The sequence below is a fragment of the Xenopus tropicalis genome, chromosome 2 (genome assembly GCF_000004195.4).
Source record: "Xenopus tropicalis strain Nigerian chromosome 2, UCB_Xtro_10.0, whole genome shotgun sequence".
Taxonomy (NCBI): Eukaryota; Metazoa; Chordata; class Amphibia; order Anura; family Pipidae; genus Xenopus; species Xenopus tropicalis.
Window position 1 is genome coordinate 103,671,647 of NC_030678.2, and position 26,102 is coordinate 103,697,748.

A 26,102-nucleotide genomic window follows, 5' to 3' on the forward strand; every position below is an offset into this window, starting at 1 on the left:
ATAAGTAATTTTTCATGGAGTCCTGTTTAAGAAAACAATTCTTATTTTGAAATTATTTTATTACCAGACTGTGGGGCTCATTTATAAACACTGGGCAAATTTGCCCATGTGCCATTACTTATAGCAACCAATCAGTGACTGGCTTTTTCCAGCCAGCTGCAGGTTAAACAATAAATACAAAGATTTGATTGGTTGCCATGGGTCTGCCCAGTGTTTATAAATAAGCCCCAGTATATATGCTAGCAATATCTATGTTAAAGCTAAAACAATGCTACACAATCCTTTTAGTGGTCCCATGGAATGGTCTTCCAAACTACAGAAGATCCTTTTATTCAAAGAAGCCATGGTCTCAAGCATTCAAAATAACAGATCCAATACCTGTACCATAATCCAAGACACACATCAATCTAATTGTTAATTTTTAAAAGCAATAGTTTCCTTACACTATGGCAGGAAATCCAGGCAAAGGTGCAGCTTCAAACAGTATTCTAAGTCCTGAATGAACTCTCTCTCTGTTTTTGGATGTTAATGCAAATGATAATGGTGTGATCAAGCGATGATCCTGCAAAAACAAACAATTTGCAGAAAATTTAATTAAAATATGATCGGTTGATAAGAAAACGGAATTCAAACATGTAACTCTTAAGACCATGAAAAATATATGCATTGCATTTAGAATCTATAAAACAGTAGTGCTCACTCGTACAAATGTTGGGTTTGGGTTTCAAGCGCCAAACCTTCAGCTAAGGGGAGCAGAACACAGTGGAAACAAAGCAGGACTTGCACTCTCAGAAACTCCAATGTACAGGTCAAGTGTAAACAGGTACAAAGACTTTATACAAATAACATGACCACAGAAAGGTTATGTGGATTTTTATTTTTAAACTTCGTCTCTACCTTGGAATTTAGGAGAGAGTACAAGTCCTGCTTTGTTTCTACGAAACAGTTTAATGTCTCTCCACACTTACAAGGGCTTCTTTTCAAGTGCCACAAAAATTACCTGCAGGATTTTGTAGAATGCAGCTTCCATATTTGTCACCAGCTGCTTTATTCTGCTCATGAGATCCAGAGATTTCAGAATGACATCTGTGGAAGTTTTGCTTTAAATATAAATCAAATAGTCATTACATCAACTATTTACAAAATTTCTGCCCAAATAGTACAAAAAGAATTTAGATTTTTTAAAAGCAATAGTATTTTATGCATTTAATGGATTAAACATACTTAAGCAAAAAAAAAAAAAAAAAAATGGGAGCATACTTACAAAAGTTCAGAATCTACCATTTTTGTGCCAGTATCACCACTGCATGAAAACTGATAATCCACCATAGAGACAAAACGGTTCACTGCAAGTATTCGTGTAATGCGGAACTTTAGTACATCATCTCCACAAAGCAGTGAACTTCAGTTAAGAATAATATTGGTAATTAAGGATACAGCCAGGAAACACTACATTTCAAAAATGTTTAAATAAGAAATTTTACAGCACTGTAGAAAACCATTTCTGATATATGAAAAGTAGGTCCAGAAAAAAGTTAAACATTTCCTGGCATAGGGAGTTGCCTTGAGCAGCAAGGAAATCATGCTGAATTGAATGAGATTGTGTGCATAAAAGGGATGCTAAATAGGTAACAATTTTGTTCCACAAGCATAAAACTGTCCCCTTGTACCTTGTGTAAAACACTTGACCAGCCCAAAGCCACAGCAGGGATATGCCATAACTCTGCTTCTATTAAAGGCAATAGCTGAATCAGCAGTGCCTGACAAACAACCAACAACAGACTAACTTTTTTTAGATTTGATTGTTCAGGTGCAATCTGAGAAGAGTGTAGTGATTTAAAATGTCTGTATGCCATCAGCCTTACAAGCAATGTATAAATTGTCCATTTATTTATAGGATTTCCTTTATCACTGTGCATCACTTTAGTAATTTACTAGGCAATCCTTTAACCATACTATTGTAATTTTGCATCCTGTTAGAAAGGGTTTCTGATTTTACCATTTCTTACTCATCTAATGAATAAGTTCATGGCTGAGCAAATCAGATATCTGAGCCATACCTTTTTATTGTTGAAACGTGCCTGGAGTCTAACAATTATCAGCACAAAATACTGCAATTTTAAAACTAAGAAAATGTAAGGATCACTCATTTTTTTTTCAAATACATATCAATTAATAGTGCTGATCCAGCAGAACCTTGCACCGAAATCTGTTATTTAAGAGAGCAAGCAGATTTGTTTTATATATTTCTAGCACTGCTGGTACTGTCCTGAATTTTAGGGATTGGGTAAACAGGCAAAACTGTGGCTTCAAGCATCTCATATTAAGATTCACATAACATGGCAGCTTTGAAACCAGTACACTTAGCATCAGAATTTAATAATCAACCCAGTAGTGCTAGCTTATTTGAAAGGACAGCCTCATTTTCTTCTCGATTATTTGCGTGACTCCTACGCTTATCTTCTCAACAGAAGCCCAGAGCAGACCGAGCATATAACAACAAAATGCAAGATGAAGAGCTCCTGTGCACAACTGTATTACTGCTATAGAGATGCTAAAACTTTAGGCTGGAGCAGTAAGTTCAGTATATAAAATATGGCATTTCTAGCCATATTCATTATTCAGGGTTTAGTTTTCTTTTTAGTTCAACCATATAAGCTTCAGCTTCATAACCAACCCCCAATTTAGAACGTATAGAAGGATATTTATCAAGACATCCAAAGCTTTTGCTACCCTTTCACAACTCTTCTTTGCCAGAGCTTCATCCAGTTCGTGATCAGGAATTTGAAGCTGCTCAAGAATGACAGGCAGAAGCAGATCTACAAAGCGCTCAGCTGACTGACAGCTTCCAGCATCAATTGCATCCTGAATCAAAACACATTTAAAAATTAAGTTAAAAAGTTCTGCCTTAAGTACTCTGAAGGGCAATCTAAAAATACTGTGGAAATGTGCAAATGTACTAAGAGACATACCGCAAACACTTCTTTAAAAAGCTCAAGAGCCAACACTGCACAATTCTGAGGTGCTTCAAGAGACTGGCTTGACCAATGAACAAGGGACACAGCTGGTTCTGAAGACTTAGTGCCAGGACCAAGTCTTCCATTGCCTGCTCCTGGTTTACCAGCTTGGTCAAATATGGCTTGTCGTAGAATACAACGCAATCTGGACACAGAGCAAAATGCAAGCAAGAGTTCAAGTACCTAAAACAGAAAAAAGAAAACAAATGTAAATTATGTGGTGTCAGTAGTGTCAAATAAGGTAAACCTAAGTTGACCTGACTTACTTAGATCACCTGACCTGACTTACTTAGGTAAACAAGAAAAATATTAGTTTTTTTAACTAGAATTATGATAATTTAAAAATGAACAAAAGAACATGATATTCTATTAGATTGTATCCACTCTCTCCTCTTAAATCTCTCCATTCCACATTTCCAAGAAAATTTACATTTAGATGTAAGACATTTTACATGTAGACACAATAGAGGATTAAACTGCAAAATTGCTCCAAAGTTTACTTTCTTACTTTCTTTTGGATTTTACAGCACAACATTTTAATGAAATTTTCAGGTCATGGAAAATCCGAGGAACTGGAAGTGAAATAGCTCAATCTTTTCTCAAATTAATATTTTAACAAAAATTGCTGCTTGTTATGATATTGCAATTAAAATATGTGCTTACCCCACACAGAGGCAAAAGAGGAAGACATCAGCATAAGGTAGAAATCTTCATCAAGGACGAAACAACTTTATGGCATGCACCAGCTTTACACATTCACTTGCATAACATTACCTTTTAGCTGCCAACAGAATTAATGGTATGCACTGTCCTTGCTGATGTTGTGCATCCACTGCCTATCTCTGCGTTTACAGAAGTCCAGGGTGGCGTTAGCAAACCCCTGCTCCAGAGGAGGAGGCCTGAACTGAACTCTACCTTTTAATCAGGTTCTAATCTGCTGGACCCAAGTTATCTTAAAACAAAGATATTTTCTCAAGAGACACAGAAGTTTTGCCTTTTAGCACTCCGATTCAGGCCTTTATAGAACTCTCACTTGTGGTGTCTGAAAAGGGAGTTAAATGCTCCTTCTCTAATGTCTTGAGCCCAAGGAAGAGCACTGACAACGTTCTGCATATTTACTTGCCACACAGTAAACAAATGTAAATTAAAATAACAAAAAAATACCTTGGAAGCAGAATCTGGATCTTTACCATGGAGAAGGCCTAGCACTTGATGAAGACAAGAATTGAAATGTTCATATCTGTAGGTAGGGAGGGAAAAAAAAAAAAAAGTGCTTTGAGATAAATTGCCTGGTGGTTTTCTACAGGTTAAGGACATCATGGAAATATTGGCATACAAGACAATATAACAGTAACTTCCATATACCAAAACATCTCCTAAAATATGCAATTTACAGCTATTTTTAGTTCATACCACTCTTTCTGGTCTATATGGGCTTACTTAATTAGGGTGAACCTATACATCTGATCATCAGGCTAGGCATTTAAATAGCTTAAAAGTTTTGGGAACAACTGTCCTAAAACCTAGATTAGAAAACCTAGATTAGAAAAAGACACGCTGTGAAAAATTACTTTTAAAAGGAGAAGGAAAGGCATTTTGGCATTCTGAGAGTTAAAGTGACAATCCTCTTGCAACCAAATGTATACCCAGTATTAAACATGTTGGTTAAACATGTATTGACATGTTCAATGCTAACTGCTGTGAGTGCCAGTCCTACAAAAGTATTTTATAATCATTTTCAGTTGGCTCTCCTGCACTCAGAGAAAGGAGGTCAACCTTGCTTGTTTCAAGAAAAATGGAACTTCACAGATCAGATGAAACGGAGAAAACTAGTGCTCATATCATTACTTTTAAGACATTCTATAAGAATCCCTATATTTCAGGGTAATATTTAGCATCCCCCATTTATATTAGCAGAGAATATGAACTTGTAAGACATTTTACCTTGTGAGATAATCTGCAATCTTGGGGTTTTTTAAAAGGTCCATAAGAAGATCTACAGTGTACATTCTTGTTAAAGTTCCATCACCATTTACAAGGATATTAAATATTAACTGGAAAGTTTGATGGATATTTCTGGAATGAAAAAGCTAAAAAGGCGCATTTAAACACGGTTAATAAAGCAATTGTATGGTGCAATATTTACAAAACCTGACTGTGACAGAAAATAACATTAAGGCTTTTTACAAGCACTGAATGGTTTCCTAATAAATGAGTTCATTAGCTGATAATTTAATCCATTTAAGAAAAAAAACTTACAAAAAAAATTAAAAAAAATAAAAGGAAATTGACGTTGTTTGCATTTTCATCTAATATGTTTCTAATTTAAGCGCTAAGTGACAGTAAGATATATTATTGCAAGTGATGTGTGATAAAGGCACAAAATGGGGCAGTACAAGAAACTACAGACCTCTTAAGATTATAAAGATTACTAGAGCATGTGCACGGCAAATGTGAAGAGCTGCTTGACCTTCTTCTGACAGCTGTCTTCAGCCTCAGTACCACTCAGTTTGCACAATGGATTTTAACAAAGTTCAAGCACAGAATATTAATTCATTCAGTACGCTAGTTGAAGTCCATTAAAGTATAACAGTAATAACATTACCAGGGGTAACTATACTTGAGAAAAAAAGTTTTAAACAATAAAAGTTAGGAAACAATTATCAAACTTTAAAAACAATTTTGAATAGCCATATCATTTGTTTATCCTGTACACGAATGCAAAATTACATATTTAATAACTTCTGCAGTAACTAGTGTGTTAAAAAAATTAGACTGTGTGTGTTATTGCAGTTACATTTTATTTTACTGACTTAACATGTGAAAATCAAAAATATGCCAGTGCATTATACTCTCAAATACAGAAGGAATGTGCTTTAAAAAGCAGTGTCAGGAGCTAGGCTGACCTGATAGGGAATTGAAGCCTGTCTTTGCTTGTGTGACTGCAGAGCTTTGATTGGCTATCCCCCTTCTACTGTGTTTCTGGCATGAAGTATTCATCAGGAATCTGTGACCTCATTACAATCGTCAATGCATGAGGTATACAAAACAACATCTAGACAAGCAAGAGGCCTTTTGGAAACAAGTGCTGTGGACTGATGAATTAAAATTGAACTCTGTTGCCACAATGCCCAAATGTGTGTATGGAGAAAAAAAAATTGTCGTGGCATCTGTTAAACATGGGGGTGAATCCATTATGATTTGGGACTGTGTGGCAGTCAATGGCTGAAAAACATGTACAGGTATGGGATCAGTTACCCAGAAAGCTCTGAATTACAGGAAGTCCATTTCCCATAGGCTCCTTTTTAATCAAATAATTCCATTTAAAATGTCCTTTTTCTCTCTAGTAATAAAACAGTAGCTTGTACTTAAACCCAACTAAGGTATAATTAATCCTTTTTGATGGAAGAACAATCCTATTGGGTTTATTTAACGTTTCAATTTTTTTTAAGCAGACAATACATGGAGATCCAATTTACAGAAAGACCCTTTATGTGGAAAATTCCACATAAATGCTCAGGTCCTGAGCATTGTGGATAACAAATCCCATACCTGTATATGAAAAAGTGGATTCCACTAATTATCAGGAAATACTGGATGGTAAAATGAAACAGTCAAGAGAAGAAAACAGAGATGGGTCCTACAACAAGAGAATGAAGCCACCATAAGCTACTTGAAGAAAATCAAGCTGAAGGTTTCGGGACGGTCTCCAAAATTAAACAACTTTAAAAACCTGTGGGTTGTCTTTCAGTGGAGGAAAGATTACAAACACTAGGGGGGGAGAATTCACAAAAGTGGAGGTAGCCCTTTTTTGGAGTAAAACTGGTGGAAAACACTTTCTCCAGATTCACAAACAGAAATCCGCCTAAATTACGACTCAACCACCACTTTTTTTTTTTGGCAAATGGAACCTGACCACTTTATTATTCATTTTGTATAAAGATGCAAAGGCAATTCACTGCTCAGAGTTCATTAGTAATCCATTTCGTCCCTTTCTTTCTACTGCAACAGCTAAGCTGCTCATGCATGCTCTCATCCTGTCACGACTGGACTACTGCAACCTGCTATTAACCGGCCTCCCTAACTCCCATCTTTCCCCCTACAGTCTATATTAAACACTGCTGCCAGAATTCTCCTCCTCTCATCCAGGAGAGTTCAGGCCCTTCCCCTGCTAAAGGCCTTATCGTGGCTTCCTATTAAACAAAGAATATCTTACAAACTTCTTCTCCTAACCTTCAAAGCCCTCCATTCCTCTGCTCCTTACTACATCTCGTCCCTTGTGTCTCCGTATGTTCCCGGCCGACTCCTTCGTTCCTCGCAGAGCAATCGTTTGGTTGTGCCCCCCACTACTACTGCGGTTTCCCGCCTTAAACCTTTCTGCCTTGCTGCCCCTTACATTTGGAATGCCCTCCCTGATTTCCTCGGAGAGAATCCTCCCCCAGTCTTTTTAAAACTAAGGTTAAAGACTACCTTTTGGAGCACTCGCCCAGCACCTAATCTGGAACTGGCACTTATATTGTAGTGTCACCCACTGTTACCTACAGCACTTATATTTGTCTATTTGTGTCTGTTAGTTACCCTCCCATATAGATTGTAAGCTCTACGGGGCAGGGACCTCCTTCCTCTTGTGTCCTCAACTCTTAACTTTTTGCAGCTGTATTTATCTCTATTTATTGTTATACTTTGTATTTATCTATTATCTTATTAACACCCTGTTTGTATTAATGTATTCTACTGTCCAGCGCTGCGTACATAAGTAGCGCTTTATAAATAAAGATATACATACATACATACATTTAGATTCATGAGCCGTGGCTGCTTGGGAATCAGTGTAGTCTGCAACATACTCAATACTGGGGCAGTTGTCTAGACAAAACAGCTAAATGGTTAGCGTACCCCCTGCTGAACTATATTCTGGCTGAAGAGTTACTGATAATGCATAGAAGTAGGGTGAATCTCCTGTACCATATACCAGCAGGGGATAACAGATAGCGCTCAAAGGATAGGGAATATCTCCAATACTCTCCTATCAGCTCCCCAGTGTAGATTCTGTTCTATGATTATTTCCATATATCCTAATCAAATTCCCAAAAATAACCCTAAAATGCACTTGCACATTGTCCCTGTGCTGCAGCTCAGCTCACCTATCAATTGGCTTCTTATTGCCAGTGATAAGAAACTGATTTTTCCTGTGACAGTTGCTTTCAGCTGCCATGGACAGCACAATTCCCTTGAAAATGCAAAGAGAGGATTTGTGGAAAATGTAAATGCAGCCACTGAAAAAAAATCTGGACATCGCTCCACCAGCCCATTTCTAAAGGCTGATATCTTTACGTTGGGAGGTTAAGTGACCGTGCCCAGGGCAGTCACGAGGCGGACCCCGGTGGAGGGAATTGAACCTGCAACCCTGTCGTCACAGGGCGGTCTCCCTACCGCTAGGCTATCCTACCTCCTCCCACTTATAGGATGTTTTTTATTTGCTACATAGTGGCAGTTGGTGTATCCTAACTGAGAAGCCTGCTGTTTGCTCAAGACCTATATAACTAGGGGGACTGTTTAATAAGTAGGGAGAATGAATCCTCCATTTATCAACATTCTCTGAGAAAGTTGATAAGTGAGCCCCGGGGGGGGAGCAAAAACATTGACATTTTATAAGCAAGTAAAACACTGATTAAACAAAAAGTTGAATTGATATGTTTTATATAAAAAAGTTTTTTTTACCTCAAATTTGCATTGCTATGCTAGTTTTAGCTTAATGAATGGGCAATAATAACATTTTGAGTGAATATATTCATTTTTATTTAAAGGAAAATTAAAGCCTCCCAGGCAAAATTTTAGTTTTAGCAGCAGTGCCCCCTCTTTAAAGGACAAGGCAACTCAAAATATAATTTTTTGCCTAATAAAAGAAACCAAAATTCTAAGCAGCTTAGCAATATACATTTATTACAAGTTTTTAATGGTTTTTGAGTTATTTGTATTTATAATTGCTATTACAAGCAGTGCTTGCCTGTCCTTTTCTATTCCCTGCCCTGGGGGCTCAGACTGTTGAAACAATGTAACACAAGGCAGCAGACTGACAGACCTGTATTGCTGGAGAAGCAAGACTTTTGCAACATTGTTTAAAATGTAACAACCAGGAGTTCAGCAAATGCTGCTTTCAATAGCAATTACATTTACAAATAATGTTTAAAGCGCTACAAATTTTTAATTAATTCATATTGGAAAGTTGCTTAGAATTATGTTTTCTTTCATTATGCAAAAAAATATTTTTGGTGTTGACATGCCCTTTAAAGGGGACATATACCATAAATTTTAACAATGCACTAAACCATGTAAAATAATGTAATATAGAAGTGCTTTTATTTTAATACCTTTGGGTTCAATTATGTCCATAACTGCTTGAAAACTGTGCCCTACCCAGACCTTATATCAGCTTCCGGTTTAGACTCTTCACTCTTCAGTATGTGGCTGGGGCCCTGGCCCTGATAGACTTCAGCAGAGCTCCTTAAAGTGCAGTGAATATGCATAGGGTGGGTGGGGCTTTGCAATGTCACAGGAAGTCAGTTCCTGATCTACTCACTCCTCTCCCCCAGGCCGGATTGCTGCTGCCCAGTAATGAGTAGGGGCTATAGAATAAGGTATTTAGACCCTTAAATCTTGTTACAGAAGTGGAATTACACAGAAATATAGAAAAAAATGATCGATTGTCCTGAAAAAAAAATTATGTATAGTTTCCCTGTGCAAACTAAAATTACCACTCAGGAAATGCCCCCAAAGTGAAATGGCATATGAAATACAAAATCCTGCTGGTAAAATCCTTATTCCAAGGCTCATGTAGATTTGGGACTAGGCTTGATGGCACCGACTAATTTAAGAGCTAAAGGCAGATTTATAAAAAAAATACGTCAGGAAAATGACAAAATCTGAAAACTGTCTGCTTAAAAGACAAATTCACAAAAGTGGAGATAGGGGTTTGTGAATTAGGTGGAAAATCCCACAAATCTATCTCCACTTTTATTTTGTCTCAATATCACCACTTTTGTGAATTCCCCCCTAGGTCTACACAAAATAGAAGGGTATCTAGAACAAACACAATGGTAAATTGCCCTGTAACAGTGCAGTCAAAGCATTGCATGCAAAACTGGTACACACTGGTACTCCAAAATGACTAAAGCTCCTATTGCTAAAAAGGGTGAATCTACAAAATATTAGAATATGGGTACTGCATAGACTGTCACAGTTTTGCCATCACTTACAAGTTACATTATAGGCTTGACTTGTTTATTTCAAATAAACAAACTAGCATGGGAAAAGAAAACAAAATACATTACATGATCTTTTAGACAGTATGTAAAGATTGCATTTAGGTTATGAATTCTCTTTAAGCCAGACTGCTAAGATTAGTTGCTGGGATTTTTAAAAAGCAGGTTGCAGCCACAAGTCACTCATTTTGTCTCTACATAGAGAAGAATATAAATTGCCTAAACAGACGATACTACTTCAAATCGATTATCATTTCAAATCGCTAGGAGACCCTTTTTCGAGCAATTTTACAAAGACAGCATTGTCATTCAAAACTATTGGAATCGCTGAAAGTAAAACCCACTGAGCGGGAAGTCACTACAATTTCCCCATTGCACTGAATGTAATTTCTTACTGTGGGTGGGGAATTTGACACCTGGATTTGTGGAAAATAGAATTGCTCCACTGTTGAAATCCCTAGTAATCGCTTGTTAGGAAAAGACGAGCAACTTGTCACTGGAACTCACTTTAAAAATCTCCCCGTGGGACATTAGCCTTAAAGGGATATTGAGCTGTGTGAAATTAGCAGCAAATATGAGTCTTGGGTGTATTATTTTAGTTAATTATTGCCTGATACCATGACTTAATAAAATATAAAACAAGATATTTGCAGAATTTGGCAAAAATACATAGCTCACCTTCTCACCAACCTCCTCATTTAATGTAAGACTTGCCAAAACAGAAAGTGCAAAAACCACTACAGTCAAACAGGTATGGGCTAAGAAGCTGATTAAGGTACGGTAGAAACCTTTTACATTACTCTGTGAAAAAAAAATTACACAAATATTAACAAAATATCACAGGTGTCTTTGTAAACATTCTCACTCACCAAGCAAGTAATAAGCCATACACATTATTTCCTTTGTTGCTTTTGAATTAACGATCAAATAGAACTACCTGCGCTCTTACTACTTAAAGATGTCAAAGATGGGTGTATTTTACCTTAGATGAAGAATAGTTAGTCCTGCCCCCATGCATGCAGCCCACAAATCAGAGCCTTAGCATGCATCACATAGTCAGAAGTAATTTAGAGTAATTTAAAGGAATACTGTCATGGGAAAACATGTTTTTTTTCCCATAACGCTTCAGTTAATTGAGCTTCTCCAGCAGAATATCACACTAAAATCCATCTTTTAAAAAGGCATACAGATTTTTTCATATTTAATTTTGAAATTTCACATGGGGCTAGCCATATTCTACTTTCCCAGGGTGCCACAGCCATGTGACATGTGCTCTAATAAGCTTCAGTCACACTTTACTGCTGAGCTGCAAGTTGGAGTGCTATCACCCCCCCCAACCAGCAGCCGATCAGCAGGACAATGGGAAGGTAGCAAGATAGCAGCTCCTTGACACCTGTTTTGCTAAATGTGGTAGATATAAGAATAGCACTCAATAGTAAAATAAAAAATTCAAGCCTGGTTTGATTCTGATATTTGATACGCATGCCATCACAACTGCTATTACCAGTCATTACATTGGATATTCCCCTCTACATTTTATGACATTTTTAAACCAGGAGGAGGGATGTGCTTTTAAAGTTTTGCTACATCCTAATATTTTTCTGCTAAATTGTGCTTAGGACAGGAACGTATCTATACATGCCAAAGGATTATTGTATATCTATGTATATGTATATATTTATTATTATTATATAAGCATGTAAATGCTACACCTTTGCAATTCTGTTACTGGCCATTTCAGAAGGCATTAAACACATACCTGAGCCATTCAATTGTTCTGGCTTCCTGCAAGGTATAATAGTACCAAATGACTATAGGAGTAACAATGGTAAATTTTGACAAGTCAACCTGAGAATAATGTGGCATTATTAAAAACTGAAACTTAAAGATAAACCAGCAACATCTTTATAGAAAGTAGAGAAAATGATATATGGAGTGCTTGGATAGCCCTATAGAGGAAGGCATGCTGATCTTTTTAAGCACACAACAATGCATGTAACTTAAAGAAATAATAGCAGTCTCTACCTTTATTGAGTGCTGTCCTCTAGTGGAGGATATAAATATTAAGTCCCTTAACTCATGTATTTAGTCTAGCAGTAATTACTAGTGGTTCTACTTTAGGTTGTTTGTTCAGTAGATTTATTTTTAATGAATCCCTTTTTCTTCGATAACATCAGAATGGAACTCATGTTAAAAACATAAAACACAACATCCCTTACCAAAGACTTTACATGTGTTTGGACTGAAAGGTTATGCCGGCAAAGGTTTGCCATTAGTCCAAGGCAAGGCATTGTTAGCTTATCTTCTGGGGTCTGTCTGAAAACACAGAAAACACAAAAGCTGAAATAAAATGTTCTATTCTGTTTTTTTTGTTCCTGCAAACAAACAACTATAAGGCACTGCTGTTAAGGCTAAGGCCAGATGAGGCGTAGGGCGGATATTTTCAGCAAGCGGAAAAACGCTTGCTGAAAATTCCGCCCTACGTCTCCTACTTGTGCCTGCACCAGAATGAATAGAATACGCTTGGTTGCAGGCACATGTAGCGGAAATACGCGAGAGTTTGAAAGTCTTGCGTTTTTATGCGTATTTCGGCTACATGTGCCTGCACCCGAGCGTATTCCATTCATTCGGGTGCAGGCACATGTAGGAGGCGTAGTGCGGTATTTTCAGCAAGTGCTTTTCCGCTTGCCGAAAATATCCGCCCTACGCCTCATCTGGCATTAGCCTTATATATACATAAGTTAGAGAGGCATAATATTTAAAAATTTAATAAAACTGACAAATTAGAAAACAATGTTAACAAAAAAAATTACATTATACTTATCTAGCATTTCTTATCTCTTATGACTGCTGTGTACCTTTAGATTACAGTTGCCCAGGAGTGGAATCTGCACTCACAGGTCTTATGTGCAAATAAAAGGTCTTTATTAAAGAACAAACACTGACATTTCGGCCGTTGCTACGGCCTTTCTTAACGGCCCAAAACGTCAGTGTTTGTTCTTTAATAAAGACCTTTTATTTGCACATAAGACCTGTGAGTCCGGATTCCTCTCCTGGATGACACACACACATATATATATATATATATATATATATATATATATATATATATATCATACATACAGTCATGGCCCAAATACACATGTTTATTCCCTTTGTGTGTATTGGAACAGAACAAAAAAAAGGGAGGAAAAAAAGCAAATTGGAGATAATGTCACACAAAACTCCAAAAATATGCTGGACAAAATTATTGGCACCCTTTGAAAATTGTGGATAAATAAGATTGTTTCAAACATGTGATGCTCCTTTAAACTCACCTGGGGCAAGTAACAGGTGTGGGCAATATAAAAATCACACCTGAAAGCAGATAAAAAGGAGAGAAGTTCACTTAGTCTTTGCATTGTGTGAAAATCACAAAATTTTCATACCGAACGATTGTAAACAGCGGCAGAACTCTTACGAATTTTTCGCGCAAGTGTATGAAAAAGTCGTACAAGCGTGAAAAAATTGGCGAAAATATGTTCGGAGCGTTCATGTCTTAATAAATCTCCCCCTAAGCATAGACAACAGAAAGAGGAGAAGAGAACTGTCTGAGGACTTGAGAACCAAAACTGTGGAAAAATATCAACAATCTCAAGGTTACAAGTCCATCTCCAGAGATCTAGATTTGCCTTTGTCCACAGTGCGCAACATTATCAAGAAGTTTGCAACCCATGGCACTGTAGCTAATCTTCTTGGGCGTGGACGAAGAGAAAAATTGATGAAAGGTTGCAACACAGGATAGTCCGGATGGTGGATAAGCAGCCCCAAACAAGTTCCAAAGAAATTCAAGCTGTCCTGCAGGCTCAGGGAGCATCAGTGTCAGCACAAACTATCCGTCGACATTTAAATGAAATGAAACGCTATGGCAGGAGACCCAGGAGGACCCCACTGCTGACTGCTAAAAAAGCAAGACTACAGTTTGCCAAAATGTACTTGAGTAAGCCACAATCCTTCTGGGAAAACATCTTGTGGACAGATGAGACCAAGATAGAGCTTTTCGGTAAAGCACATCATGCTACTGTTTACCGAAAACAAAATGAGGCCTAAAAAGAAAAGAACACAGTACCTACAGTGAAATATGGTGGAGGTTCAATGATGTTTTGGGGTTGTTTTTCTGCCTCTGGCACTGGGTGCCTTGAAAGTGTGCAAGGCATCATGAAATCTGAGGATTACCAAAGGATTTTGGCTCGCACTCTAGAGCCCAGTGTCAGAAAGCTGGGTTTGCGTCCGAGATCTTGGGTCTTCCAGCAGGACAATGACCCCAAACATACATCAAAAAGCAACCAGAAATGGATGGCAACAAAGCGCTGGAGAGTTCTGAAGTGACCAGCAATGAGTTCAGATCTAAATCCCATTGAAAATCTGTGGAGAGATCTTAAAATTGCTGTTGGGAAAAGGCGCCCTTCTAATAAGAGAGACCTGGAGCAGTTTGCAAAGGAAGAGTGGTCCAAAATTCCCGGTGAGAGGTGTAAGAAGCTTATTGATGGTTATAGGAAGAGTCTGATTTCAGTTATTTTTTCCAAAGGATGTGCAACCAAATATTAAGTTAAGGGTGCCAATAATTTTGTCCAGCCCATTTTTGGAGTTTTGTGTAACATTATGTCCAATTTGCTTTTTTTCTCCCTTTTTTGTTCTGTTCCAATACACACAAAGGGAATACACATGTGTATAGCAAAACATGTGTTACTGCAATACTTTTCTGTGAGAAATATTTGATTTTCTGGAAAAACATTTTAGTTACAAGTAGAGATGCACTGAATCCAGGATTCGGCTCGGTATTCGGCCAGAATTCGACCTTTTTTTATCAGGGTTTGGATTTGGCCAAATGCACGGTCCTGGCCAAACCAAATCCGAATCCCAATTAGCATAGCATGGAAGGGGTAAACGTTGTTGCCTGGGTGTCACTTCCATGTTCACGCAGACATTTAACCCTTCCAAATCCTAATTAGCATATTAGGACCGTGCATTCAGCCAAATCCAAACCCTGCTGAAAAAGGTTGAATTCTGGCCGAATACCGAACAGAATCCTGGATTCAGTGCATCTCTACTTGTAACTAAAACGCTAGCACTAAACTTTTAAACCCATGTAAACCCATTTGGAGAATAGAAAATAAAGCTGTGTTTTTTCAGTTCCTCTCTGGACTAGAGGAATAAGTATATTTCCTTGTTTGAAAGTGAGTGCTGATGTAGACCGTAGGCAAGTCATCTCTAAGCATAGTAGCGTATTCTGTATCCTCCTGCTATAGTCTACATCAGGTTGCACTGCAGTCCTAAGAGGTCTACGCAGAAAATATGCTACAAGGTATCAAGGTGTAAGAATGCAGTGAGGGCTCTATTCCTTCTTGTCTGCAGCCTTTGCATAAATGCCAATTTTAAAACCTTTTAGCAGTTTGTCATGCAGAGAGCAAAAAGTCTTACCAAATATTAATATCTATAAGTTATGGGATAGGTTGAAATAGGTAAAAGAACCAAAAATCATTAAGAAAAACAATTGAAACATTGGGAAAAATGAAATCTGTAGTCCCATAGTGCCTCAATACAACTAAGTAAACTGCCTACTACCATTGTTATCCACAAACTTGTGACCTCCACTTTCTATGCTGCCAATTCTAATGGCAGCTGCAATTCCAGTACAATAAACAGTATTTTTTTTTCAAGCAAAAGGATATTACAGAACACTGTAACCTACTTATAGCCATTTGACCTTTTGGATGCCCATCTGTGTGAAGCAGATCAGAAATATTCCTGTCTGCTTTCTTAAAGGAATTGATTACCCTCTAAACACTTTCAGTTCAGCTGATTTAAATTAGTAGCACGCTAGAAATGTGTTTTACGATGGTCTTAGGCGACCCCTCTGAAAGGGTCTTTTGACCCCCAAAGGGGTCCCGACCCACAGGTTGAGAACCGCTGGTCGAGCATCTAAGTAATCCATTAGCAAAACTGTCACAATAAATACAACAGTTGCTAACATTCTGCTGCTGAGAAATGTATCAACTAATGGAGCAAATTGTAACAGTTCCCTTCACTGAAACTGTGTGAATATGTTAGCAGGGCCAAAGTAAAGTATCAACTGATGTTTACAGTCGGTGACCTCCTCCCGCCCCTTCTCAGAGCTGCTCTAGGGGGACACGAGTAAAATATTACATTTTAAACTTAATATTAGAAAAATGGTCAAAAACAAAAATTGAAAGTACTTAAAAAAAAAGTCTTTATTCTGGAGAACTACATGAAAACAACTTAACTAATAAGGTTGGAAAGTGGACAACCCCTTTAAACAGGTTAACAAGTAGCAAGTGGGCCTGCATAATCATTAAACTACCAACTTGTTAAGTGAACTGACAGACTGATCTGTCACCCAGAGGCTTAAATTATATTGGGTGAACAGGAACTTACAAGTGACACGTGATTTCGGAAAACAAGTTTCGTTATAAGGGACAGATCTAAGTAATAGTCTGGTCGGTTTGGGGCAGTATGCTTTAGCAAGCTTGAATAACTGTGTATAAATGATTTTTACGCAAACCATTTAAGAATACACGATTCAGCCCTTTTGCTATTGTGTTCTTCATCACTGCAAGGGAACTGCAGTCACCATAACAAAAGTTATGTATAGAAAGCAATCAAAAATTTATTATAAAGTAAAATAAAGCAATAGAAAACAGTCTACCATGTTACAAAACTTACATGCGGTTCATCAAGAAAGCAATTAGTTCCTCAATGTTAATGCTTGCATGTAAGACCCTCACATTGTAAGTCAGTCTTTGCAGCAACTGAATGCTCTAGTGGGGAAAAAAAAGAAAAACAGAAAATTATAAGTTAGACATTGGCCTATATTAGCTTGAAAGATATAAATTTTATATATACAGTTTCTCATGGTACAAAGTAGTAATTCTACAGAAATATTAAATATTTCACTAAAGGATGAAAAGGTTGCTTGTTGTTCGCTGTATTTTTGCGTAGGGATGCATTTTGGTATTTTGGTGTAGAAAGACATCTGCCTGTTTTTGATTTGTCTGAAGGTGTACTTCTCAAAAACATGGTTATGTGGAGGTCTCTGTACAGTTAGGGGGTCTTACGACACACACACACACACACATTTCTATGCTCTTTTTATTTTAGGGTCCCTACATGGCACATACGAAGGTAAAATTATTTATTTTTCAGAAATTTCACAATTTTATATAAAAACTGCTAAATTTAGGAAAGCATTGGAACTTGATTTTACACACAGTTTCTATCATATTTTGAAAGCTTAGCTTGTCCCAAAAAAAAAACAAAAAAAAACGATATATTGCTTTCCCAGGTACATTAAAGTATCCCCTAGGAAAGTGTGCAAAATGTTCAAAAATGGTCTTGCAATAAAAGTTCCGCTAGTGACCAAATCAACTGGCAGTTAATGGGTTATGGAGGAAATTTCATTGTATGGCTGGTGTCAAACTCAGTTGAAGCTCAGTAATGATTCAAAAACATTTTAGAATTAAAATATTCTTATAAATTAGAATTCAAATATTCTATTAGAACACATTCTGACAGACAGACATCATTAAGACATCAGTTTGTTATAGCTTTTCAGTGAGGAATTTTTGATACATTTAAAAACAGATTGATCATTCATACATCAGCCCCATAGTTAAATACAGATAATTGAAATGTACTGTTAATTTTATTAAAAATACTGATAATTTTGATAAAAAGGTACCTGTAATAGAACTGGATCATTAATGATGGAGCTATATCGATGAACCAGTCCGGCCAAGACATTAGTAAGGTTGTATGTTGCATGAAGAGTTTCACTTGTTTCACTGTCAGCAGCTTTAAAAAATAAATAAAAATTAGATTACAATGCAAAAAAAGAAAAAGCTGCTACTGTTCTGGTATGCACCAGAAATTATTTATATTTTTTATTATAAAAACAACAATTTACGCTTTGTAATGTCTAATTTCTGCTGTAATAATGCATGGCTTTAATTCATGCTTAGCGTAACCAAAAAAAATAAAGCTTTAGAATATGCTATTTAATTTACAGCACTTTATTTTTAAGCACTTTTTTTTTTTAGAAATATGCCTCTAAATGTTTTACTTTATTTCCCAAACACATTTTGCGCATAGACAAATGAAATAACATAATATAAACAAAAGCGCTGCTAAAAAATATTATTCTCAACAGATTATTGTTGCATAATGTTATCCTACTTTGTTTTATAATGTATCTAATGTGTCCTTTCAGGTTTGTTTTGTTCTTTGAAGTGTGTCTGGAACTTTCATTTACCTAAATAATTCCTGTCCTTTAGGCATATTTTTAAGGAAAAGTTCATTACTTGGGGGGTATTAAACAGATAATCTGACTAAATACATTATTTTCCTTAAAAAGAAAATATACCCCACTTTTTGATAAACTTATTCAGTTGAGCATTTATAAAAAGGGTGTGTAAACACTACCTTATTTTAAGTAACTATAAAAATAAGTTCATATAGTGTTTGATAAACTTTTCTACATAAGACCAACTGAATGGCTTATGTTAAAAAAGGCAGCTGAATTTACAGGACAATTGCTAGCAACTAGGTTTTGACTCAACAAAGGTGTATTTTGTCTATTCAAAAAAACATAAATAACTGTAAGGCACAATGGTTAAATTGTGATTCCCACAGTTTGCAAAGTATGTGAAAATGCCTTTATGTGACAGTGAATGGAAAATGCCACAAGTAAAACATCTGTATCATGTAATCACACAAAATTGTCTTTGGGCTTATTTTAACCTAATTGTGCAATCTAGGCCATTTCCGTTCACTGCCGCAGAAAGGTATTTCCAGGTGCTTTGTTGTCTGCAGATGACAAAGTACCCCATGTGCCATCACCCACACAGCACAAAGAAAACATAAGCATTGGCTGAATCCAGAACTTACCTAAACTAGAAATCAAATTAATGGTTTTCAATGTAATAGCAGGACTGGTGTTTGGGTCTTCGAGAAGCTCAACAAGACTGCTCAAACATTCACTTGGTAATATTTGATTGGATGCAAACAATTTGTTCAGGTTCAGTCCAATAATTACCTTTAAAGATATAAGGCAAACATATCAAACTTTCTGTTACCTTGCATGGATGGATCAGATACATGTTAACAGAGCTTCTATAATTTTACTAAGCAATTTATAAGGGATGTACCAAAACCAGGATTCAGTTTCACGATTTAGTTCAGCTCCTAATGTTCAGCTGAACTGAAGTGACTTTAAAGAAATGGACAGCTGAAAGTGACATATGCAATTTAGGGTCCTTAAAGGAGAAGGAAAGGCTAATATAGTGTTAATCTCAAGTTACAGGCATACTTTCAGTTCTCTCAATAGTGCTCTTAAGTCTTCCCATACTTTGCCTGTTCAGATGATCAAAAGCCTCATAGGGAAAAAAAAAACCCGAGCTCTGTAAACAAAATTCCCATAATGCCTCGCTCCTGCACCAAGACCCCTGTACATGCGCAGTTTGTAAGACGTTGAGGGAGCTTCCCACTGATTGGCTCAGATCACACATTCCTAAGGGGGGGAGGAGGGAGTTCTTAGCATTCTTATAGAGAGGGAGGCAGGAGAGGAGAGAGCTAAGCAGACTCAGGGCTCAGAACAGCATTTCTGTAAGTGCTTATGGCTGTATTTACATAGACCTTTCTGATAAAGCTTACTTAGTTTATACCATTCCTTCTCCTTTATTTGGCTCAGCCTTAGCCTTTCTTTTGGGCAATCTAGGTGCCTTGATCAGTGCTCCTGCCTGTGATTATTGACAGCAGCCAAGAGTCAAATTTAGCTGCCCTTCTAAGCACTTTGGAACAATACTCACATAGCTTACAGGCATCTGTAGCAAGATGCATTGCTTCTTTGGAAACAAAGCTTTTTCAAAATTTTGAGACTTTAGTGTGTAAGGGTGTACTAAAGCCCAATGGAAAAAAGAACAACTAAAACGTAAAAGGAACCTTCATCCAACTGTTATTGCAGTTGCTACCAAGGGTTCTGCCAGAATTATCCCCCCTAGAGGGGTAGTTCACCTTTGAACAACCTTTTAGTATTATGTAGAGTCATACTTTAATACTGAGACAATCTGCATTCTGTATTCATCTTTTATATGTTGCAACTTTTGAATTACCAGGTTGTTAGGGCTCAGTTTACTCTAGCAACCAAGTCAAGGCTGAAAGATAAATAGGAGTGGGCATGAACAGAAACATAACAAAAAGTAACAGTAGCCTCACAGAGCAAAATTTTTATGGTTGCTGGAGTCAAAGATCCCCATTTGAAATCTGGAAGAAGGCAAAAGGCATGCTATACCATACTACAAGTTATCTTAAAGGTAAACTACCCCTGGCAACTGTACCAATGATCTACAGCTATTAAGCAATAATTGTACATACTAAACAGAAATAAAAGAAATTAGTGTTGCTGCTGCACAAACCCTGTTGAATTGTGCAGCATATGGGTTATACATTTAGTAAGCAATGGAGGAGTTGGCACTCCGAAGCAAGTTGCACAAGCCAGTGGACCATCCCATGGAATCATTTCTTTCATGTCAAATACAACTTAGAATCAGCATGCCACTTTCACAGTATTTTTAGAAAAATTGTAGCAAACACTGGTTTATATATTGTAAAATAAACTATATAGGGTAGAATGAAATATGAGATATCTACTTATTTATTCTTGTTCCAGCTATTGCAACGCACAGGCAACACAGAGCTAATGATATGGCTTCTCACCTCCAGCTGCCGATGTAGCACTCCCCCGTTACTGTCACTCTTACATGTTTTGTACTGCGCTACAGCCAGTAGAAGGCTCTTCATACACGACGTGGCATCCATAGCCCTCACAGACCCCGGTTCAAAACTGACTCAGAACCAAACCTGAATGTACCAACACTGGCAAGTCAGATTTCGCGCCCTAAGCTTTCATTTTGGTTGAAGCTAGGATGTGACGTCGGATGTGGAGTCACGACGGTGGCCTGATTTGGACAGAATATGACGAAAGGCATACTTGTCAGGTGCTGGTCGAGCGAAACGTACTAGTCCGCGTAGAACTAACTATATTGTTGAAGTATGTATGCCAATATATCACTGGTGCAACTATAGAAGGAGTCGCTCATCCGCACCCCTCTTTCGTTTACAGCAGGGTTGCCAAATTGGGTTACTAATTTAAAGTCCTGGCGGATTCCAAAAGTACAAACCCGCAAAGATACAGTTTTGGGTTATTTTTTGGAGCCTTGGTGGGTTTGTTGTTAGGAAACTTGCCAAAGTTTTTTTTCCCCCTAGTGTGCCTGTTTCACTGCATGCTGGGTAATGTAGTTTGTATCTAACAACTAGCCTACAGCTAGGATTAATATAAAACTACAATACCCAGCATGCAACTGGTATAGACAGAGGCTACGTTTTGTATTCCCTTTTAGTCTTTCAGGCTCAACCTGTATGTTCTGCAACTAGCAGCTCTATAGGGTATGTGATTGTACTATTACTTTCTACTGTGATGTGGGGGCAGTTCTGCATTTGGTCCTTAAGCTATACCTCTTGGGATACTTTGGGGCTTCTGAGAGTTGTAGTTTAACGCACCCATATGTATATCATGTCTGGGGTTAATGTAACAGAATGTAACAGAATCTATTTCTGTAGTGACTTCCCAGCTGGACTGGGCACAGAGGGCAGGGAATTATCAGCCATCCCAGTAACTGGGTAGCATTTTTGCATTTTTCATTGCACATATTGGGCTATTTTTGGGCTACTTTCAAAGAGGCTTTTGGCTAGTTTTGGGCTAGTTTTGGGCTGGTTTTAGAAGTGACTTTGGCTAGTTTGGAAAAATAAATCTGGCAACCCTGGTTTACAAGTACATTTAAACTGTTAGAAATCTCTACATTCTACTCAGGCAGCCAAAGTATGGCGATGTGCGTCACAGCGTGATGCATGCACTCCTTTGTAGCCGCCAATCTAAAAAGTAGGAATAGAGGGGGTTGTACCACAGCGGAAGGGGTGCAAGTTAACCCTTTTTAATGGTGTTTCACCTAAGATCGGGGCTGTAGTCTTTCTCTGTTGCCAGTGGTCCTTAAAGTGGATATATAACTTGGGTGTATAGGGAAGACAGGGATATATGTTTTTTTTGTATCTTCAAATGCTGTAAAGTAAGCCATATTCCGCTCACTTGTCTAGTGCCCATATGTCAGTTATGTGGCTCCCTGAATGAACAAATTCATTAATAAAATTAATAAACATTGTCTTCTTTAAGAAAACTCTACCCCCAAAATGAATACCAATAGATTTTTTATATCATGTTATGTATGTATGTATGTATATCTTTATTTATAAAGCGCTACTTATGTACGCAGCGCTGTACAGTAGAATACATTAATACAAACAGGGTGTTAATAAGATAATAGATAAATACAAAGTATAATAATAAATACAGATAAATACAGCAGCAATAAGTTAAGAGTCGAGGACACAAGAGGAAGGAGGTCCCTGCCCCGTAGAGCTTACAATCTATATGGGAGGGTAACTAACAGACACAAATAGGCAAATATAAGTGCTGACCTATTAAAGAATTTTGCTAAACTAGAAAATATGTATAAGTAAATATTGCCCTTTTACATCTTTTTCCATGATTTCATTTTGTGATGGACTCTAACTGTAACAGAAAGAAGTGTGGGAGTAAAAGGTAGAACTCTGTCCATTAATTGGTTGATGTGGCCTAGCATGTATATGTGCCCTAGGTGCGTTTGTGTGCACCGTGAATCCTATGATCCCAGGAGGCGGCCCTTAGTTCTTAAAATGGCAGTTTTCTATTTAGGATTACCTAACGGCATGTGTTACTAAAAAATATTTTTATGACAATAGTCTATTTAGATGAAGCAGAGTTTTACACGAGTTGCTTTATACAATATATTTTTATAGAGACCTACATTGTTCTGGGGCTATACTTTTCCTTTATTGGTGGAGGGAACGTGAGCGTGTTGATTAGGTCAAGGCTGTATTTTGGGTCGGTGACACTGGACCGGAAAGTGATTAACCCACCCTTTGATAATTGGGGCATTTTTAGAGAGGTTCCTCTCTATGCATGTGCCAACTACAAGCCCCTGAGGTGCCCTATCCATGCTATATGCGTGCCCTGACTACAAGCCCTTGAGGTGCCCCATCCATGCTATTAGGATGCCCTGACCACAAGCCCCTGAGGTACCACCTCCCCAGCTCTGCTGCTGGATTTGATCAAAATCGTCTTTGGCAAATGGGGGATTTGTTTTTAGCATTTCTTTTTTTATTATATGTAGTCATCCAAGGGACACTTCCTACAGCTGCCATCCTAGGCATAGATCCCCGGGCGCTTGCACCAGTGCAGTTGCTAATTGCAATTATTGTTGAAGTTAGAAAATGAAAACACCTGATTGGTTATATATATAGGCAACTGCAGTGACTACTGCTTATTGATTATATTGTACAGTTATTGGACCCGTTATCCAGAATGCTCGGGACCAAGGGTATTCCGGATAAGGGGTATTTCCGTAATTTGAATCTCCATAACTTAAGTCTACTAAAAAATCAATAAAATATTAATGAAATCCAATAGGATTGTTTTGCATCCAATAAGTATTATTTATATCTAAGTTGGGGTCAGTTACAAGGTACTGTTTTATTACTACAGAGAAAAAGGAAATCAGTTTTAAAATTCTGAATTGTTTGATTAAAATGGTGTCTATGGGCTTTCTGTAATTCAGAGCTTTCTGGATAACGGGTTTCCGGATAAGGGATGCCATACTTGTATTATGCAGACATTACTGTTAGGATACAATTTTAAACTTCTCTCATATTTTTTGCCTCTTTGTTTCTGTAAAATGTTTAGATGGGCAGCCATCTGGGGGATAATTTGGATACCAAGAAACAAAATATACTACAATTTAGAATGATACAGGAGTCACTAAATATTACATTTATATATTAAAAAAAAAGTTTATTGATTGAGGCTTTACAGAATGTTAGGCATAGCATTGTCTTTCCCTTTTCTGCAACATGTTTGCAGTTGTTCTGCCCTATATTTTTGCTTTATGTTATCCTTAGCTTCATTTTATTTCATCTACTTACAAAAAGACATCAGTATGTATATTTTTCTGATGGAAAACGTATGGCTATGTTTGTAAAGTTCTACATTTCCCCTGCATTACTACTTAATCCTTCTGTTTTTCTGGGGTTTTTTTTTACCTCTTCCCTTTGTAAATTCATTACACTTTTCCTTTATGTTTACCCTCATATCTCTAAGCTGCTATTGGACCTGGCAGGTGTGTACCAGCATGCCCTGCTAGCAAAGCTGGGCAAAGTAATATTGGTTCCCAAGGTAACTAGGGTTGCCATGTGGCCAGAATTTTACAAGCCTAGCCATGAAAACACCTATCAAGAGCCGGTATTACAAATTTACCAGCAATGTGTGAACCTTTTTCTACCAAAACGACTGTAGTTGCTTTAAACCTTGATAGCTACCTTACAAATATTTCTTTATAATACACAAAAGCCATCAATATCCTGTAAATTATATTCTTATAAACAGTGCTTATAGATGTCATCAGTTATATTCGGTGCCTAGTGATGTCATTACTTTCACATGACTCACTAAAACCTGTGTATTAAAATGAATAATGTACCCCCTGTTCTAAAATATGAGGATATTAGAAGTCACCTCATAGTTCCATGACCTGATAATAGCACTTGACCTTTTAATATAACATAATATATATATGCAAAGATTGCAGTGATGTTGTTCCTTTAAGTGATGTTATTAGAGGTTTGAGACTCTTCTGCTGTTAGACAGTATAATAACACATACAGAGATGACAACCACAAGCTGCTAAAATGAAGTGAGACAAGTGACACATACCAGCATCTGAGTTACTTCCTTTGCTTTCTGACTTTGGCTAGGCAGTCTGTACAAGCGGAATGAAGCTCTTTGCCCAACACACAAACATAAGCATAATTAATACTGCCTGGCATCTTTTTCACTTTCTTAAGAGCACATCCTTGACCCAACAAATAAGAGATTAAAGTGCAACACCAAATGGAATAAAAAAGAGTTCACAAATCAGATGGTGCATTCAGCCCTTGTATTGCAAATTATGTTTTCATATCTTGAAATGGTAACATCAGAGGTGCAAAAGTCTCTGTTCTTGGTTCTTGTTATTATCATAGCTGCAATCTATTAAACACCATATTCTGTTTGATGTGTGACAAAATCTTAACTGTTTTTTCTATTTATACACGAATCAAGAATCCCTCCTTTCCCTCTCATACTGTGTGGGTGCTTGATGCATGTACATGATGTTATTCCATAGCCTGTCCGCAGTTGCCCAGAGTTCTGTTTATGCATTTGTTCTGGATACTGTATTAATCAGTTCCTGGTCTCTTTCTGTCCATTCCTAGTTTGCTGGCTTTTGTTTTATCGAGATCTGCTAATGGCAGGAAATTACTTTCATCAGGTTACTATCTCAAACAGATTATATGACAGTTCAACAGTTTGGATGCATGTTACCACAAGCACATGTATCAGGTGAAATAGGTTTTCACAGTTTTTAAGGTCAAAAAGGAAATAGGAAAGAAACACCATACTAATAGTTTTATATTTATTATAAGCTATATTTTAAATAAATAGGTCATATATGGTTTCATATTAATTCTGTGTTCTTTTTTCTTGCTTAAAAGACATCAATAAAAGACTAGAGGCCGCCTGATTTGGGGTGACCCCATGATTATGTTATTGAAATTTGGGGAGTCTAGCTTCAAAATTGTAAGA

The 26,102-nt window shown here is 37.2% G+C and overlaps 1 protein-coding gene across 1 annotated transcript in view; it reads right to left on the reverse strand.

Annotated features, from left to right (window-relative positions):
* Positions 1–21,230, reverse strand: part of cip2a (cellular inhibitor of PP2A) — a 28,104-nt gene extending 6,874 nt beyond the window's left edge. Inside the window, exons 1-13 of the mRNA NM_001142038.1 lie at positions 21,050–21,230; positions 19,223–19,370; positions 18,018–18,130; positions 17,003–17,097; positions 12,499–12,595; positions 10,958–11,080; positions 4,962–5,107; positions 4,182–4,257; positions 2,973–3,200; positions 2,706–2,865; positions 1,265–1,397; positions 1,001–1,100; positions 444–562 (exon numbers count right to left, since the gene is read on the reverse strand). Coding sequence (NP_001135510.1) covers positions 444–562; positions 1,001–1,100; positions 1,265–1,397; positions 2,706–2,865; positions 2,973–3,200; positions 4,182–4,257; positions 4,962–5,107; positions 10,958–11,080; positions 12,499–12,595; positions 17,003–17,097; positions 18,018–18,130; positions 19,223–19,370; positions 21,050–21,151 — 1,640 coding nt within the window. The 5' untranslated portion in view covers positions 21,152–21,230. The remainder of the gene's footprint in view (positions 1–443; positions 563–1,000; positions 1,101–1,264; positions 1,398–2,705; positions 2,866–2,972; positions 3,201–4,181; positions 4,258–4,961; positions 5,108–10,957; positions 11,081–12,498; positions 12,596–17,002; positions 17,098–18,017; positions 18,131–19,222; positions 19,371–21,049) is intronic.
* Positions 21,231–26,102: the final 4,872 nt, after the last annotated feature.